The sequence below is a fragment of the Passer montanus genome, unplaced genomic scaffold, assembly GCF_014805655.1.
Source record: "Passer montanus isolate IOZ18808 unplaced genomic scaffold, ASM1480565v1 scaffold10, whole genome shotgun sequence".
Taxonomy (NCBI): domain Eukaryota; kingdom Metazoa; phylum Chordata; class Aves; order Passeriformes; family Passeridae; genus Passer; species Passer montanus.
The window spans coordinates 27192495-27209204 of record NW_024356505.1 but is presented as its reverse complement, the minus strand read 5'-3'; the positions used below and the strand labels follow the sequence as shown (position 1 = coordinate 27209204).

The following is a 16710-nucleotide window of genomic DNA, read 5'->3' as shown; positions in this document are numbered from 1 at the left end:
GTGGAGTGAGGAACAGGAAGGTAACACCCAACCTTCTCTTTACAGATGCACCTTTTTTATTACAAACAGTATTAATCTGACAACTTACTGATCAACAGGAAGGACTCACTCTCTTCAGCTGTCAGGAACTGTACTCTATGGCTCTCCAGTCATAATTTTCAATGACAAGCTGACTATAAATTTTTTCTCTATTATGGAGCAATTCTTTAGGTGTGAAATAAATGTGGCAATGAGAAATAATTAGTTATATAATATCTTACAAACATGAGTGTTAGAATTAAACTGTTTATTAATTTCAGCTTTATCTTGCCTCCTGTTGACTCTGAACTAAACCAAACAACTTGATCCCACCTGTCTTGGTGGGCCAAAGTTCTGGGGAAAAAAACCAGAATCTTCCGAAGGGCCATTCCATAACAACAAAACAAGGTACACAGTTCAGCAGATGGAAACCTCAGTGAGTACATTTTAGACAAGGACTGGCATTGCTGACTGTAATTAAAAACTTCACTCCTCTATTTGAGATTCCCCTACCTCTCCCATGCAGTAGCCAAAGCACTTACTATTGAAATCTGATTTTTGTACTTAAAGCCAAACTCATTACTTTCCTTTGAATCCCTTTGCTCTAGAGGAAATTCCTCCCTCCTTCCCTAGAGCATAATACATAAGGCTGAAGGGGAGAGCTAGGGGAGGGAGGCTTTCAGAAAACAGAGGTGGGCACAGTCCTTACAGTCATCCCTCCCTTTACAGAGGACTTCTGAAGAGGTACAAACTCTTGGTACTGCTGGGATTTACCCACTGGGCTGTGCAGAGAAGGACTCCCAGTCAGGACCAGTGAGTTGAGCAACACAGGCATGGTTTTACAGGCAGGGAAACATAGCTAAACCAGCATATACAAATGCAGTTTACCTGAAAACAGTGGTAGAAGTTTCTACTTTATGGAAGAAAAAGACAGATAAAAGCAATACATTTGAAGAGGTTTCTTAACCCACCATAACTTCTTGACAATCTTTTCCTCCTCGCTGAGGTATTTCTGCCTCTCTTGCTCCACCAGGTTGCGCTGTCGCTGCACAGGATCTTCAAGCCTCTTCACTGTTTCGATCACTTTGCCATTGATTTCTAGCTCTGCTTTCTTCACCATTGCCCTCAGCATCTCCTGGTTCTGCAGCTGTTGCACAAAAGAAATCAACTTCAATTTTTCTGCTTGACTGACATTCCTGGCAACAGAATACATTGCAGAGCTCAGAAGGTTGGGATAAACACCATTCTACAGTGAGTGAGTGTTTTTAAGTTCTTCTTTCCCGCTTTAGCTGTACCTATAAACATCATTCCATGTATATATATAACTTCCAGTTTCAAACTGATAAAGAAAATCTGTTGGGATCAGTATATCAACTTCAATGCATAACTTCTGCAAGGATTGTGGCCCCTTTATTCTGCTTGATTCAACATGAATCAGAATTAATTACATCTCTTGAGAATGCTGGATGCTTGACTTCCACCTTCCACATATCTCACAAGTTTATGCATCTCACAGCCCATACGTGCCTAGTGGATAATCCCACACATTAATGTCATGGCTGGAATGCACTGCTGTTTTCAGAATGGAGGTTTTCAGTCTCTCAAGTGGCAGAGGAAGGACTGTAACATGTGGTGTAATTTGGTACAGGCATGCAGCTCTCCTGCAATGCACAAAACCTCTTTTACCCACCAGAACCACCTCCCCCCCTTTATAATATGATTAATTTTCTGAGAACTTCAAGTCACACCTTCTTTCATGTCTTAGCCTGATGTTAAGTAACTCAAGCATTAATTGTCTTGCTGATAGTAAGCTCACAGAGCAAAACACAGTTAAGAAGGCAAACTAGGCTGTACTCTTCTGTGGGTAGCCCTGGAGCAGCTACGAGCCAGGCTCACAAACCAAACCTGTTTAAGTCTGTTGCGAAAATCACAAGATTCAAAGTGATAAGCAGGACTCCACCTAGTCACAGTTTTAGGATGGAGGCAACATGAGCAAACTCTGTTAGCCCAGGAGCCACTTCACACTGTAAGATTTTAAAAAACATTACTGTGTTAATTGGGAACAAAATTCCCATTTTAAAACTAGCACTTGAATTGTCAGCTGTCTTCTAAACATCCAGGCTTAACAGCCAAATCACATTTAACACATAAAATAAACCCATGACCTAACAGGAAGAATCACAAAAATGGGATACATACAACATACTTATTACAGTATAATGCAGTAAGCCTTCTTTAAAATCTATTTAAGAAAATTCATGAGAATAAAAAAGAAAGTGCCTTTGCTGAGACAATTCTTTTCAACCAATATGGGCATGGGAGAAACAAACTAAGTTCCTCACTCATGATTCTTCAGTCCCTGTGCCTGACTCTCTTACTCTCTTCTCCAGCTACACAACTTCGATGAGAGGGAGGGTAACACCTCACTGCAGGGGTGAGGGATGTCTCTGTGTGTGTGTGTGTGTGTGTGTGTGTGTGTGTGTGTGAAATCTGAGCTGTGACAAGCAGGAGAGTTAGTTCAAAATTCAGCTGAAGAGATGTGTCAGCTATTACTGAAAAAAATGAAGCTGAAAAACATTTCAACAGCACAGAACTATATAAATAATATCTAGATTATTTTGAAGACAATATGTATTTTGTATGTACATTTTCTGCCTGATGGGATTAATGTTTGGATTTGATAAATTAAAATCTCTTACTGCAAGGCCAGCACAACTACTTGAGATACACACCTCTTTTATTGTGTCATATTTTCAAGTAGGAAAACCTAAATGAATGAATAAATGAGTGAATGAGCATGTAACACCTCAGTCACACAATTTATTCCCAGCTCTTTAAAAAGTGGGAAATTTGACACATGGAAGTGAGTTAGGATCTGTGAAACAACTGATCCGAGGTCAGTGAGAAGGTCAGTAACAAAGTTAGACTTAAGTCTCAGGTGTCCAAAATTTAAGTCCTTGATGTTCCTCAGCTGGTAATAGGGACTTCCACTAATAGCAAAACTGAGTATGTGTGAGTGTGTGAGGTTGTGAAATGGCAGGCACATGTTTTTTCCTATTATGGGGGTATGTAGAAGAGCTATATTTATTGTGGTGATGTGTACAGCTAAGGTGTTTGTCACCTCCATTTATGAAGTGCTTGAACAATACCAGGAAGTTTCAGTCATAAAAGTTCATCTATTTCTGATAATGAGGACCAGGAATAAAAATGTAACACAGCAAGATTTTTTTTTAAATCTTGTATGTTGAGGACTCCCAAACCTCAGCATTCGGAGTGAGCTCTTTAAGTTTGGAGCATGATTCAATCTTGGTATCAAAGAAATGTTTTTACTGTTTCTATGAAAACTCATGCAATAATTGACTAGTTATGGAAAACCTGAGCTTGTTCATGCCTGGGGAACAGGGTCAGAAGATGAGAAGGGAGAGGTACATATGGGTTCAGAGAGACAAAAGAAAGAACTGTGGGAGAGGAGCAATTGCATCAGTCAGCAGCCAAAGAACAGCATGAGGTAGGGAGAGCAGGAGCAAGAAGAAGGCAGTCTCTGGCCATCACATTTACCTTTGTGCTCTGGAACTGAACTTCATTCTTACCTTTCTTCTGCCAGCAGAACCAGATGTGAGAGTCCCTGGCTAAGTGCACACCCCACTTGCCCCTCTGACCATCTCAAGCAACAGATGTTTTATGGATCTGCCATAGTTATTCTGGTTTCACAAAACAGAACCTTTTGTACTATAAGCTTGCTTGAAAACAAGCCAAATAAACAATCTTAAACATTCATACCTGAAGAGTCTTTCTTGAAGCAGTACTGAAGCTCTAAAGGCACATGCTAAAAGTAAGGAAAACCAATGCAGGCTTTCCTGTCATCACCAAATGGCAATTTCTTGCTAATTAGAGTTACCTTACATTATGACAGCAAGCAGCAATCAAACAGAAACAAATATAGCATGTTTTTTTTAGAATTCTAGCATCCTGTCATACATTCTTTACCCTTGGTTCTCACTTTCCACCTCACCAATCTCTCCAGATACCCTCCTTGCCCCGCTTCTTCACCTTGTGCTTCAGCCATTATTTTTCACTGCTCTCACACAAGTACCCCAGCTCTGCTTCTGGTACCCACTCCAAGAATAATCTGATAACTAGTTCAGTTCACTTTGAACCAATTATTATCAATGGATAGGTAACTAGAAACCCAAGTACTGGTTCACAACCCTGTTCCTCATTAGGAGACAAGGATGACCTGCCCAGTGGGAGCCTCCCACCTCCCCATGAACTACAGTGCACAGCCACAAACAGGAGCTGGCTGCCTGCAGCTCAGGACCTCTGTAGAATCTAAGTATCTAGTTTCTGAAGTTTGTTACCATGCACTGATTAAAACTAGTGTCTCCAATTCTACAAAGCAACTCAAAATATATTTGAAGTTCTAATTCAAAGTTACACTTGTGAAACTGAGTATCATATACCATTTATGACAGTGTTGTTATTTCGTTCTCCGTCCTTTCTGCAGCACTCATTTCCCTGCAAACAGTGCACTGAGTGCAGGAAAAGCATGCATGCATACATGTTCCTAATGGGGAACATTAATCATATCTAACTGTGATCCCTTAAAGTGAGTTCAATTAAAGAAAAGAAGGAGTAGACAAAAAAATCCAGTGCACACATAAGCTAATGATATAAACTATGTACATGTACTCCAAGGTTTGGTTCAAAGCTGCTACTAAGAGCTCTCAGTACCTGCCAGCACAGAATTAACAACCCCACTAAAGTCATCATGGGCTCAATTCTTACCAGTGACAAATCCATTCAGGACAAAGGCTGGGTTACAGCCCATCCCGGGCATTGAGGAAAACTCCACAGCACAATGAAACCAGTCTGTCCTGAATGCCTCTGAAAACCAGAGCCCTTAGAACATGCAAGTGTAGTAGCAAGAAGTGTATACAGCCTCTAGCAACAGCCATGAGGTAAACATCTGTGTGCCAAGAATCTGTGTTCAAAATCCAACCACATCTTAACTTTTTGGTGGCATCTTATAATATATGCTTATCTGGTGTGTGAGTCAATACATCTGGATCCATTGCTGCTGGATATGGTTTAAAAAGAAAATTTTGCCAGCACAAACAAAGAATACAAAAATGAATGGGTATTTTCTATCATGTATTTCTCTGATTCTGTTAAGAAAATTAGTATGAACTTACAGTGGTAACATCAATCAAAAATTAAACAATAGACATTATTAAACATAGTTTTATGTCCTGATCCTGTTTCTTAGTTATCCTGCCAAATTTTGTGCCTGTGTTTTTTTTTTGAAGTGTTTCTTCTAGTCTGTCACTGTATAAAACATTCACACAAACAGGAACAAACTGACTGCCAGACCAGAAGAAACAGTGAAATTGAAAAATAGGAAGCACTGTCAAACATGAAATGAAAACAATCTGGGAAACCAGAAAAAATACTTTTTCCCTTCTACTTAGAATTATTTTTGAAAAAACATAGCACAAAATATTTCATTTAAAATGTGATATTGCAACACTCTTCAGTTTAAAACACTGCCTGTTCCACTTGCTGCCCTACAAACTGTGAGCTTTTTTTCAAAATAGTTGAGGAATGCCCTGACAGAAACTCTCATCAATGGAATTTATGTGTAACATACCAAAGTTTCCCTTGAGCTACAGGTTCTTCCAACTGACTATCAAAATTTCTCAAATTCTCACTAGCTCAGTGCACCAAGTTTGCTATAATTTCTGAATTAAGGGAAGCCAGCCAGAGTTAATGAGCACACTCGGGATATGTCCTTTTTCCCTTCTCAAGACCTCCTTGGCAGCATTGATTTGTGCAGATGGTAGAAATTTCTTCACTCCTGTGTGCCACAATGTTATGTCTGATCAAAAGCAAGACTTCTGCCCCGGGCAGGGCCGTGGAGACAAAGCTCAGGCGGGGAAATGCCACCTCCCTGGTGGGCAGCCCTGTGAGAAGGATGAACTCCCTGCCTCCAAGCAGCACTGCAGCCTCCAGCCACTCTGAGGCCACACGCTGAGCACAGCTGGGAGCCAGACCGAAGGCATTTGCCAAGAGCTGCATTTGGCACATGGTGTGGAGAAGGACAGAGGGGCTGCAGTGGTTTGCAGCACAAATGTGGAAAAATATGCACTTATACATAATGTGCCAGGGCAGAGATCACATGCCAGTGTCTTCAAGTTAGATGAGGAACACGATGGCTGGCACGTAGACAGCATTGCTGAGAATAGCTTTTGAAAGGGACCTTTGCTATTGGAGCATACTCATCCTGAACTGAAAATTTAAATACAGGGGAGCTGGATCACAGGCAGAAGTCACCTGACCCAACTCTTTACTCCAAACATCTTCTGCCATCTCTGCCTTCCCAGCAAATAGAGCACAGGACATTGTCACAGGACCTTCAGTTGGACACATTTTCCTATACTAATGTTTACCTCACCCTTCTGCTCCTTTGCTGCATGACTGGTTCATAATTTAATTTCCTTTAGATAGGGAGGTGAAGGTAAAACATGCTCTGAACTCTGATTTGTATTACCACTACTGTGTTCTAAAATTTACCAACAAATCAAACGTGATTGACATGGTACCATCACCCTGGTTATAAAACCAGTAGCTGCAGCCCTACAATAGCTAACACATGATGTCACTTTCTGGGTAAGGAGAACTGGCAGAGTATTGAAGCTTCCCCCACTGTCCACTTTGTCTTACAAGAAAGTGCTCTGCTTTCTTTTCCATCTTCTGAGACAATACACAGACAAAACAAAGTTTCCAATTAAGTAAAAGGCTGAAGACCTGTACAGCTGCATATGCTTATTTTTACAGTGTCTGAGATGAACCGCATATATTTATATTTGCAGCATGACAGTATGTGCCAACATACTATTTTTGTTAACTCTTCATTGGTTGTATTCTTTCTTGCAGGTTTGGAGGTGTTGACATGTATTAGGAAGGTATTGTTGAAACCTGAATGTAAGTAGGACACAACAAACCTTTGTACCAACATTTGAAATAACTTTTTTTTTCTTACTGTTCAAGCTGGCTATTTTTCTGGGTTCTGTAAATACTCTGGACTCTGTAAATACTGTAAAGACTCAAACTCTGGCTTAATGCATATCTACTGATCCTCAGCTACATTTGGGTTTCCTGACATCAAAGTTGTTTATTCAGGGACTTAAAATCTGTCTCAGCTGTAAACAGTATGGAGCAGGAACATGGTTCTTGTGACATGTTTATACAGCACATAGCATAGCAGCATCCAAACTTGAATCACAGACTTGATATTACTGTAATATAAATAGTGCTTTAATGTATAGAGTCATCCAACAAAGCTAGAAATTAATTTTTTTTTCTCAGTATCTGAGCAGTAGTTTAACTGAGAATTTAGCTAATTCTCACACCTTGAAGACTATGCAAGCTTTTGTGTCTGTAGTACTTGGGTCTGCCCTTTGCTAGAACTCTGCTACTGAGACTCACTTGTACAAAGGGTAAAAGAGAGAAAATGAGAGAGAGGAAAGGAGGAAAAAAGGCATTTGCTGACAACCCTGCTTTTTTCCCAGCATTGTCCTGGGATAATCATACCTGTAGCTGCTTCATCTGGTGCAGCTGCAGCCGCAGATCCGACACGTTGCGTTTCATCCCGTGCAGGCTGACGTGCATTGCTGGGGCTCCAGCAGGATGGATGGCAGCTGACTCCCCAGCTCCCAGGGCATTCTTCCCCCCAGATATGTTGGCAGCACCTGCAATAAGCAGCAGTACAGGTTGAGTTCACAGCAGAGAAGGTGCAAATATGATCCCTCCTCTGCCCACTGAATCCATGGTATTTCACACAGAGGGATGAGAAAAGCAAATGACAGATGCCAGCACTCAATATTAACAGGGAACTGGCACATCCTTTCCCAATGTATTTTGACGGAAGGCTGCACAGTATCAGGGTGTATCAGTGCTGGAACCTCAGTTCTACCAGAGCTCTGCATTACTCCAGGACTGCTTTCTACCACATGAAGTGGAGATGGGATAATAAGTTACAACTGCAGATTACACAAAACAGCAACAAAGCAAATTGGTTCTGAAAGTAACTTCAGGATTGCCCTCCCAAGAGATGTCTGAGACCAAGCTGATGCAAATTCATTTATAGGACTCCTGAACTACATATTTGTTGATTAATCATCCTAGGAGATGGATTCAGTCAAGCTGCCAAATATGGGGAAAATATTTCTACAGAAAATCTTGCTTCACTGCTTAAAGAACAATTGCATTATTTCTAGCAGGCATCTCCAACAACAACCCTATAAAACTAGAGAAATTAAATGATGGTGTGCCAGAGGCTCTCCAGCCATGTTGCATCCACCCTTTTAGTCTGTCAGAAAGGAATACAATACAACACAAGGAAATGAGCTGAGCCACACTCTGAAAATAATGACTGTTGTCCTCACAAAACTTTCTTAAGAAAAGTTAAAGAATGCTGTTCTTCTACACAGGAACAATGCCAAGCTTGTTCTTTTCAGTCTCAAGTACCTGGGAAGAGGCTCTAAATAGAGAGAACAAGAAAATTCCAGCTCATCAGCTAATAGAAATGTCAGCTCCTTCTCACAATTTCCACTTACACACCCATATTCTTCAAATTTTTTTCATAACGTGTCCCTTCCCTGCCCCCCCACTCCCCCAGCAGACAAAATGACAGACTATCAGTATGACAAGCTTCATTTTTTAAGTCCAGTACTTTGTAGTCCTGCAAACTCTTCTCATCATACTGCCAAATCCATCTTATTCCTTGATCCCAAATGGCACAGATGGCTGCTGCTCCCTGAACTGCGGCCCCTCACTACAGGAAAGACATTGAGGTGCAGGAGCATGTCCAGAGAAGGGCAACAAAACTAGTGAAGGGTCTGAAGCACAAGTCTAATGAGTAACAGCTGAGGGAGCTGGGGGTGTTCAGTCTGGAAAAAAGGAGTCTGGAGGTCCTCATTGCTCTCTAGAGCTGCCTGAAAGGGGGTTGGAAGGAGGTGGGAGTTGGTCTCTTCTCCCAGGTAATAAAAAATAGGACAAAAATAAACGTCCTAACGTTATAGCCAGGGAGATTTAATATTAGGAAAAATTTCTTCACCAAAAGGGTCATCAAGCATTGGAAGAGGCTGCCTAGGGAAGTGGCTGAGTCACCATCTCTGAAGGTATTTAAAAGATGTGGTGCTTAGGGACCTGGCCTGGTGGTGGACTTGGCAGTGCTGGGTTAATGGCTTGACTGGATGATCTGAAAGGTCTTATCCAACCTAAATAATTCCATGAGTCTATTCTATGATTAGGTCATTCCCTATTTCAATTTCATCCTTCTCTAAGATTAAAAAAAGAAATCTGAAGAAAGAGAAAATAGCTCATCAATGGATTTACACAGGGATTTTGGTCATCATCTGCTCTCACAAGCACACATTCTATCAAGTTTAATGAAATCAAACAAAAACCAATGTTGTGAGCTTTGCCTGCTGAAGGCAAATTTTCAGTGCACTGAAGTGCATGACACATCTTCTGACTGGAATGAGTACAACTCCCAGAGTGGGAAGTTCTCTCCCCATGCTCTCATCCCTCGTAGTCTTTTGAACTGTTCCTCCAAATGTGCCTGAGTACAGCTCAGCACAACACCACAGTTACTCCTTTTCCAACAGGTGTGGATACCTCAAACACAACCTTTGCAAAATGCACCTGGGGGAAGCATTCTTAAAGGATGAAAATAATACCAGCCTATTTTTATTTTAAAGAAAAGGTTTTTAAGAATCCTGTTTGTTACTTTACCTTCATTTGCAATTCTGCTCAATAAAAGCACAGGCCCCTCTGGCTGGATCCATGCTACATACAGTGTGCCATGCTATGAGCTTCTGGAGACATGCTCAGACAAAAAGCTCTTCTAGCTTGGTGCAGGCTGTTGTAATACTGTCCCTGAACCTGCTCCAGCTAGATCTGCTTGGTGCTTCAACAACAGCACTTGTCATTACACTGCTGAGCAAGCTGCTGCACATTTTTGCTATACTCCAGTATGATTCAATGGTCTCTTGACTTTCAAAGAGCTCCTTAACAGAAAGCAACACTCAAGAAATAAACAGTCCTTGTTCGCTGCCATTATGTACCCACTCCATGCTTCAGTCTAATGTATGCTCATACTTATCTGTCTACATGTACACTGCATTTTCTCCTACAGTCAAGCATCGATTTCCCTCCCACATGCACTATTTTTTGCCCTTTTTGTTTAAGAGAATGGTATTTAGTTCATAAACCTTACAGACAGAAACCACTAGAGAGTCTGAAAAATGTGGATAAGCCTCCAAGAGTTCTGATCCCTAGCCACAAATCTGGACTATTTTTGAAAGCACACCTACCTTTCTGCTGTTCTTTGCCTTAAGCAAAAGCTCCAAAACCTCAGCCCCTGACCCTGTGAAGAGGCAGCCAAGGCATGAATCAGACCCCACCAGTCCCTCCCCCATGCTGGACCCCAGTCAATTCACATATTTTCTCAGGAAGGGGTGCCTGCTTTCCTTTTAGTGTAGATGGACTGTGATCTGCTTCTGTAAGCAATAAATGTCTCCAACTCCCTACAAAGCAGCTCTCCTCCTTGCTGCTGCCTCAGCCACCTCTTTTCTGCATTAGGTGCTCTTGGCTGCCACAGTGTCCCTGCTGCAGGGTGTGCTCAGAGCCTGGGAAATGTGCAGTGGGACTGTGACTCCAGCAGGGGTGAAACGCAAGACACTGAGTGAGCAATAACGATCAGAGCTGATTTCTCACATATTCATATTTTCATCAAGAAAGAATAAAAGGGCAGCTGATGAGGGGCTGCTTCAACTAGGGAGTGTAGCTCACTGTTGGAAATAGTCCCAGGCTGTAGCCTTGTGATTAGATGTGAGGCCAGATGGATTAAAGGGAAAGAAACAGCACTGGCTCTTGGGTTTTTAAATAAGCCCCTTCTTGAGCTAGGTAAGGGAAATTCTCACCTCCCACCATAATTTTCTAATACTTTGGACAAATTAAAAAAGTTAACTTTGAAAAAAGGCTAATGAACTAAGCTGCCATTTTAGAGTACAAAGAAGTGCAGAAAGAGGAAAGGTTTGCTGTGTGCTCAGGGGATAAGGATCCCTGACACTTGACCTTTGCCGTGGTTGCAAAGACACTGCTCTCCTTCTGTTTTCCAGTTGTTTTTTTCCTAAAATCCTAAGATTTTATTTTAAAGCAGGTAGGCACAAAAGGCCATCAGAAGACACCCTGCAAATTAGTTATTTCCCCTGCAAATAACTAATCTAATTAAAGAGACACAATATTTTCAAGCATTATTTGTTTGTTATTAGATGGTACTAAATCAGCCTCAAAATAACAAAATATTCTATATATACATTAGTGTGCAACTTCACCTCATTATCCAAAATGAATTCAGGATCATATTTTGTCTGCAAATGCTGACAGAGTTCTAAGACTAGCATGATCTGTCTTTGAATCTGAGATAAGCAAGCAGATATGGACAATGATTTAATTCAGAGGTCATCACAGCAAGAGTCATGCATGTGAGAAGGGCACACAGATATGCACAGATGACAAGACAGTTCACAAAGAATGAGGAATCAAATCTGAGCCCTATGTTGGTAATACTTTTCCCTGCTGCCATCTTCCTCTTGTTTTGTATTGGTGGTGTTAGTGCAGAAAATTGTACTCCCTGATCCCCCTCTCATGGAATACTGAAATGTCTTCCTTCCTCTTCTAACAAGGTAGCAACTAGCGTCTTGTTTTGTATTGGTGGTGTTAGTGCAGAAAATTGTACTCCCCGATCCCCCTCTCAAGGAATAATGAATGTCTTCCTTCCTCTTCTAAGAAGGCAGCAACTAGCAAAAAGCTATTGCTTTTTTTGGTAATCCATGAAACAACTGATCCCAATTTAATAAATGAATCCAGGATTTAGTCTATCATCAATCTCCAGCTGATGGACACAAATATGACAGAAAAGAGTATGTAAGTATTTCTCAGGGTATTTGTTAGTTATCTCATGGTGACTCTTACTAGTATGGTTTGGTTTTAGAACCACGTGTTGTTTCTAAATCAAGAGTTCCATGATACTATTAATGTTTCAGGAACTGAAGCTCTTTATAAGGATTCAGTCGTGGAATTTCTCCAACATCAGCAGAAGAGACATAGCCAGTCTGTGGAGGGTTACTGCTCTTTCAACCCATCCCCCATGAAAGAACTGAGCCTAAAGCAATAAAAGATAAGAAATGCAGACAAGCATTGTCATTCCAGACTCATTTTCCTCAGTGAAAAAGCTGGGTTTCTTCAGAGTCCTTAATATTTGGGGTTGAAGAAGCCACTGGCTTCTACAGACTGGCACAACAAAAGCAAGTTAAATACAACAATTTGGTTCATATGACATATCAGAGTATTCACAATCTAGCTATATAGAGTTATCTAGGGTTTAGAAAATTTGGCTTCTTTCCCATCCCAAGAGATGTAGTCTATTTTTTGTACAAAAGTCTCCCATCATTGGAACATATACTATAAAATACAATGTTGGCTCAACATTGATGAGACAATATTATCTTGCACAGATGTTTTATTTTTGAGAATGGGAAGCAATTCACATTTTTGCTTATCAGAGCTCGAGAAAGGACTGTTCAATCAACATTTTATACCACTTTGTCTTTCAAATAGTCTTTGAAATTGCTAAAACTGGTATCTCAGTGCACAGTTGTCAAGTAGAATTGTAAAGTGAGGGAGTCACTGCCTAAATGGCTATAGTAATAAAGATTGGGGCAAATTGAAGAACAAAACAGTGGTCAGCAGAAGCGTGCCTAGCTTCCACTGGCATGTTTGAACCCAAGTATATTTACAAAAAGGAGAAATATTCTGTAATATATTCTGGCAGATTGCCTAATTTTCAAGTAAGCCAAACTGCATTGACTCATTGGACCATATCCTGAGCAATTCCAGGCACAAAAGCAAGGAAATATTCCATTATACAAGACTATTCTTTTATACAGCACTCTTCAGTAATAGCTGTTGTGGGTTACAATACTGTAGTGTACTGGGGTCATCACACCTTGTTTTCCTTACCTGCTACAATTTAATTTTGTGGTTGAGGAGGACAGGATATAGAGATGCAGGTGCTGGAGTTACAACTACACTTTGTAGCACTGATAGGGATCCTTGCAGACTGCTGGCTGCATGGCTGTTCCCATTGTCCTATCCCCTTCTCCCACGTGATGAGAAAGCCATCTATAGCACAGCTGAATGTGGAGTCCTTACTCATGTGCTGGATAGGTGCATGGCCATGTGACAAAGCCAATGGCTCTGTCAGTAAGTGACAGATGATGATCTGGCCTTTGACAGTAAAGTAAGTCCCCACACTCCATCTCCCCCACCATGGTTGCACATGCAGCTGTTATATGTAATATTGTCATTTCAGGGACATTTTGAGAATGGGAAGCAATTCACATTTTTGCTTATCAGAGCTCGAGAAAGGACTGTTCAATCAACATTTTATACCACTTTGTCTTTCAAATAGTCTTTGAAATTGCTAAAACTGGTATCTCAGTGCACAGTTGTCAAGTAGAATTGTAAAGTGAGGGAGTCACTGCCTAAATTGCTATAGTAATAAAGATTGGGGCAAATTGAAGAACAAAACAGTGGTCAGCAGAAGCGTGCCTAGCTTCCACTGGCATGTTTGAACCCAAGTATATTTACAAAAAGGAGAAATATTCTGTAATATATTCTGGCAGATTGCCTAATTTTCAAGTAAGCCAAACTGCATTGACTCATTGGACCATATCCTGAGCAATTCCAGGCACAAAAGCAAGGAAATATTCCATTATACAAGACTATTCTTTTATACAGCACTCTTCAGTAATAGCTGTTGTGGGTTACAATACTGTAGTGTACTGGGGTCATCACACCTTGTTTTCCTTACCTGCTACAATTTAATTTTGTGGTTGAGGAGGACAGGATATAGAGATGCAGGTGCTGGAGTTACAACTACACTTTGTAGCACTGATAGGGATCCTTGCAGACTGCTGGCTGCATGGCTGTTCCCATTGTCCTATCCCCTTCTCCCAAGTGATGAGAAAGCCATCTGTAGCACAAGCTGAATGTGGAGTTCTTACTCATGTGCTGGATAGGTGCATGGCCATGTGACAAAGCCAATGGCTCTGTCAGTAAGTGACAGATGATGATCTGGCCTTTGACAGTAAAGTAAGTCCCCACACTCCATCTCCCCCACCATGGTTGCACATGCAGCTGTTATATGTAATATTGTCATTTCAGGGACATGTCAGTCATAGGATAAGGTAGTGAGTGAGGAGTATTTGGGAACAGCAGTGCCAAGAAATGGCTGCTGGTCAGATGAACCACACCGTTCTGGTGGGCTGGGCATGACTTCTCAGGGAATCTCTGCTTTTACTTTATATAAGGTTGCTTTCCCAATGAATATTATTTCATTTCTCATTTAAGTGAGTGCACATTTACACATGCACACACAAACTACTACATAATTCAGGTTCAAAAGGACCTCTGGAGGCCCAAACTCCCACCGAGAGGGCCCACTGAGATCAGGTCCTCTGAGTGCCCCTCACCAAGTATCTGTGCCATCTGTACTTGCACCAGTACCCACCAAGTACTGGTACCATCACAGGGAAAGCAGAGAGGCTGCTGTTTGCAATGCACTACAAAGAGGAACACAAGGCACTGTATGTGCTGGTTGTGAGGGTTTCATAAGTGCTTTATGTGAGGTGAGGCCTGTGCAAGTGGGAAATGACATAAATTCTCAGTCTGTAATGACAATGCAATAGGGAAAATTCTGAAGACCATTTTGCAGCTGTTTTGAATAATGACAGACTTTTCACTATATTGTCTGAAACTGAAAAATTACAACTTATTTCTTCAAAGCTTTAAGTAATCCTCTCCCCATTCAGGAAGGGAAGAGTTGGAACAGCACCAGAGAGTGGCTTGGGAGCAAAGCTTCAGTACCAGGATTTCAGTCTCTCTCTTCCATGTGGTTGATAGTTTCCAGGTCTAGTTTGGTTTCTGTCAATTAGGAGGACACAGAGCAACTCCAGACAAACAGGAATCCTGAACGTGAGCTAACATCTCCAACAGAAAGGCTATTTAGGAGCATAATAGGTTTGTTAATAAATGTGTGTGGTTTACTACCTGCCGGGCACAGACCTCCCTGTGGGAACAGCACTAGCAGGAAGCAGGGAACTGCCTGTATTTGCATTCAGTACATGACAAAGGTGAAGAGGAGGCATATAAGCACACGAATACCCTGGGACTTCTCCAGCAGCAGCCCGTACACAAAGAGCTTCAACCACATGGAAATCTTCTTTGTCAACAGTTTTAACTCAGTCTTTTACACACTTAACAGCTCTCCAGGTGGGATGCTAAAACAAGACTGGCTCTCACTGGCTTCATAATTGGTGCTTACTCAGAACAGTTTAGGTGCACACTAATAATCAGGAACAGATCAATGTGGCTTAATTAGGGAAAGTGCTGCCTTGCTGACTGCTGTTTCTTGGTGTCATTACATCAGTAGTATCGTAGTGACAGATGGACCTTAGAAAATGTTCAGGTGACAAGAAAAGGAATTAAATATTTAGTCTTCTATAGCAATCTGGACAAATCTAGGGTTAATGAGAGATATATATACATCCTACAGACAGGATGAGTCACTGGAAAATTCACCAGATGCAGAGGCTCTGCATCTCATTTAAACCATTCAGCACAGGTGGGAAATTCATTCCAAATACCAACTCAACCTGTCAGAAATTCCTCTCTCAAAGATGTGATCAACTCCCATATCCTGCACTTAAACTTCAGTTCTGACAGTACAGCCATGGAAATTTAAGTAAATTTGACATTTGCATAAGCTGGGATGTTCATAATGTTAGAGCTATTAATATACCTGAATAAGATGTAAATTAAAAGTGAATTATCTTACCTGTAGTGTCGGCACTGCTCTTGCTGGACACAATTTTCATCATCTTCTCACTAAATAATAACAAGAAAAATTGTCATTTTAGTTTACTAGCTATTAAAACTGTAGTGAAGTTTATAGTCAACAAATTTAATGGCCTTGTCTAACATATATATTTTTTTTCATTTAAATCACCAGTAATTTGTCAGTCATCAGTAATTTTTTCTCAAAATCACCTTTTAGTAGAAGTTAAGCAACGAATGGAGTATAAGCAGTAGAAAGCACAGAGACGTAGCTACATTAATTATTTTTATCACAAAGAAGAGTAATGCAGTTAATATCCATCTATCATTTGGCATATTCTTCCTCTCTGCCTAGCATTCTCATGGAGATGATTAAGAAACTTAAAAATGATTGAGCATTCAGGATTTTTTTACTATTACATTCAAATATATTTTTGTTGATTGATTACTAAAATCATGACAGATGAATTCTGTTTTTACCTAGAAGAATCTTTGCTATTACTTGTATTTGGCCCTTTAAAAAGCGCAGACTGAACAAGACCAGTTAAACTGGCAATCTGTTTCTCCATGGCTTGTATCCTCTCTCTGTAAGACAAGAGAACCGTTTGTTAAAGCCACATATATTTGCTTTCAGACTTGTTTTTCTAGGTGAATGATTACCACAGGATTGGAAAGACACTACAGAGTTTGTGCAAAGGCCCTTGGGTACAGTTTGCATATATCTTATTG

At 40.8% G+C, this 16710-nt stretch overlaps 1 protein-coding gene across 16 annotated transcripts in view; it reads right to left on the bottom strand.

Moving 5' to 3' along the window:
* KIAA1217 (KIAA1217 ortholog) overlaps positions 1–16710 on the bottom strand; it is a 354772-nt gene that overhangs the window by 25314 nt on the left and 312748 nt on the right. For 12 of the 16 annotated variants that reach the window (XM_039703559.1, XM_039703516.1, XM_039703525.1 and 9 more), the window contains 4 exons: positions 16462–16566; positions 15983–16032; positions 7609–7766; positions 990–1165 (listed from right to left, as the gene is read on the bottom strand). In XM_039703559.1, coding sequence (XP_039559493.1) covers positions 990–1165; positions 7609–7766; positions 15983–16032; positions 16462–16566 — 489 coding nt within the window. The remainder of the gene's footprint in view (positions 1–989; positions 1166–7608; positions 7767–15982; positions 16033–16461; positions 16567–16710) is intronic. The other 4 variants (XM_039703638.1, XM_039703646.1, XM_039703595.1 and 1 more) reach the window with 1 other exon arrangement.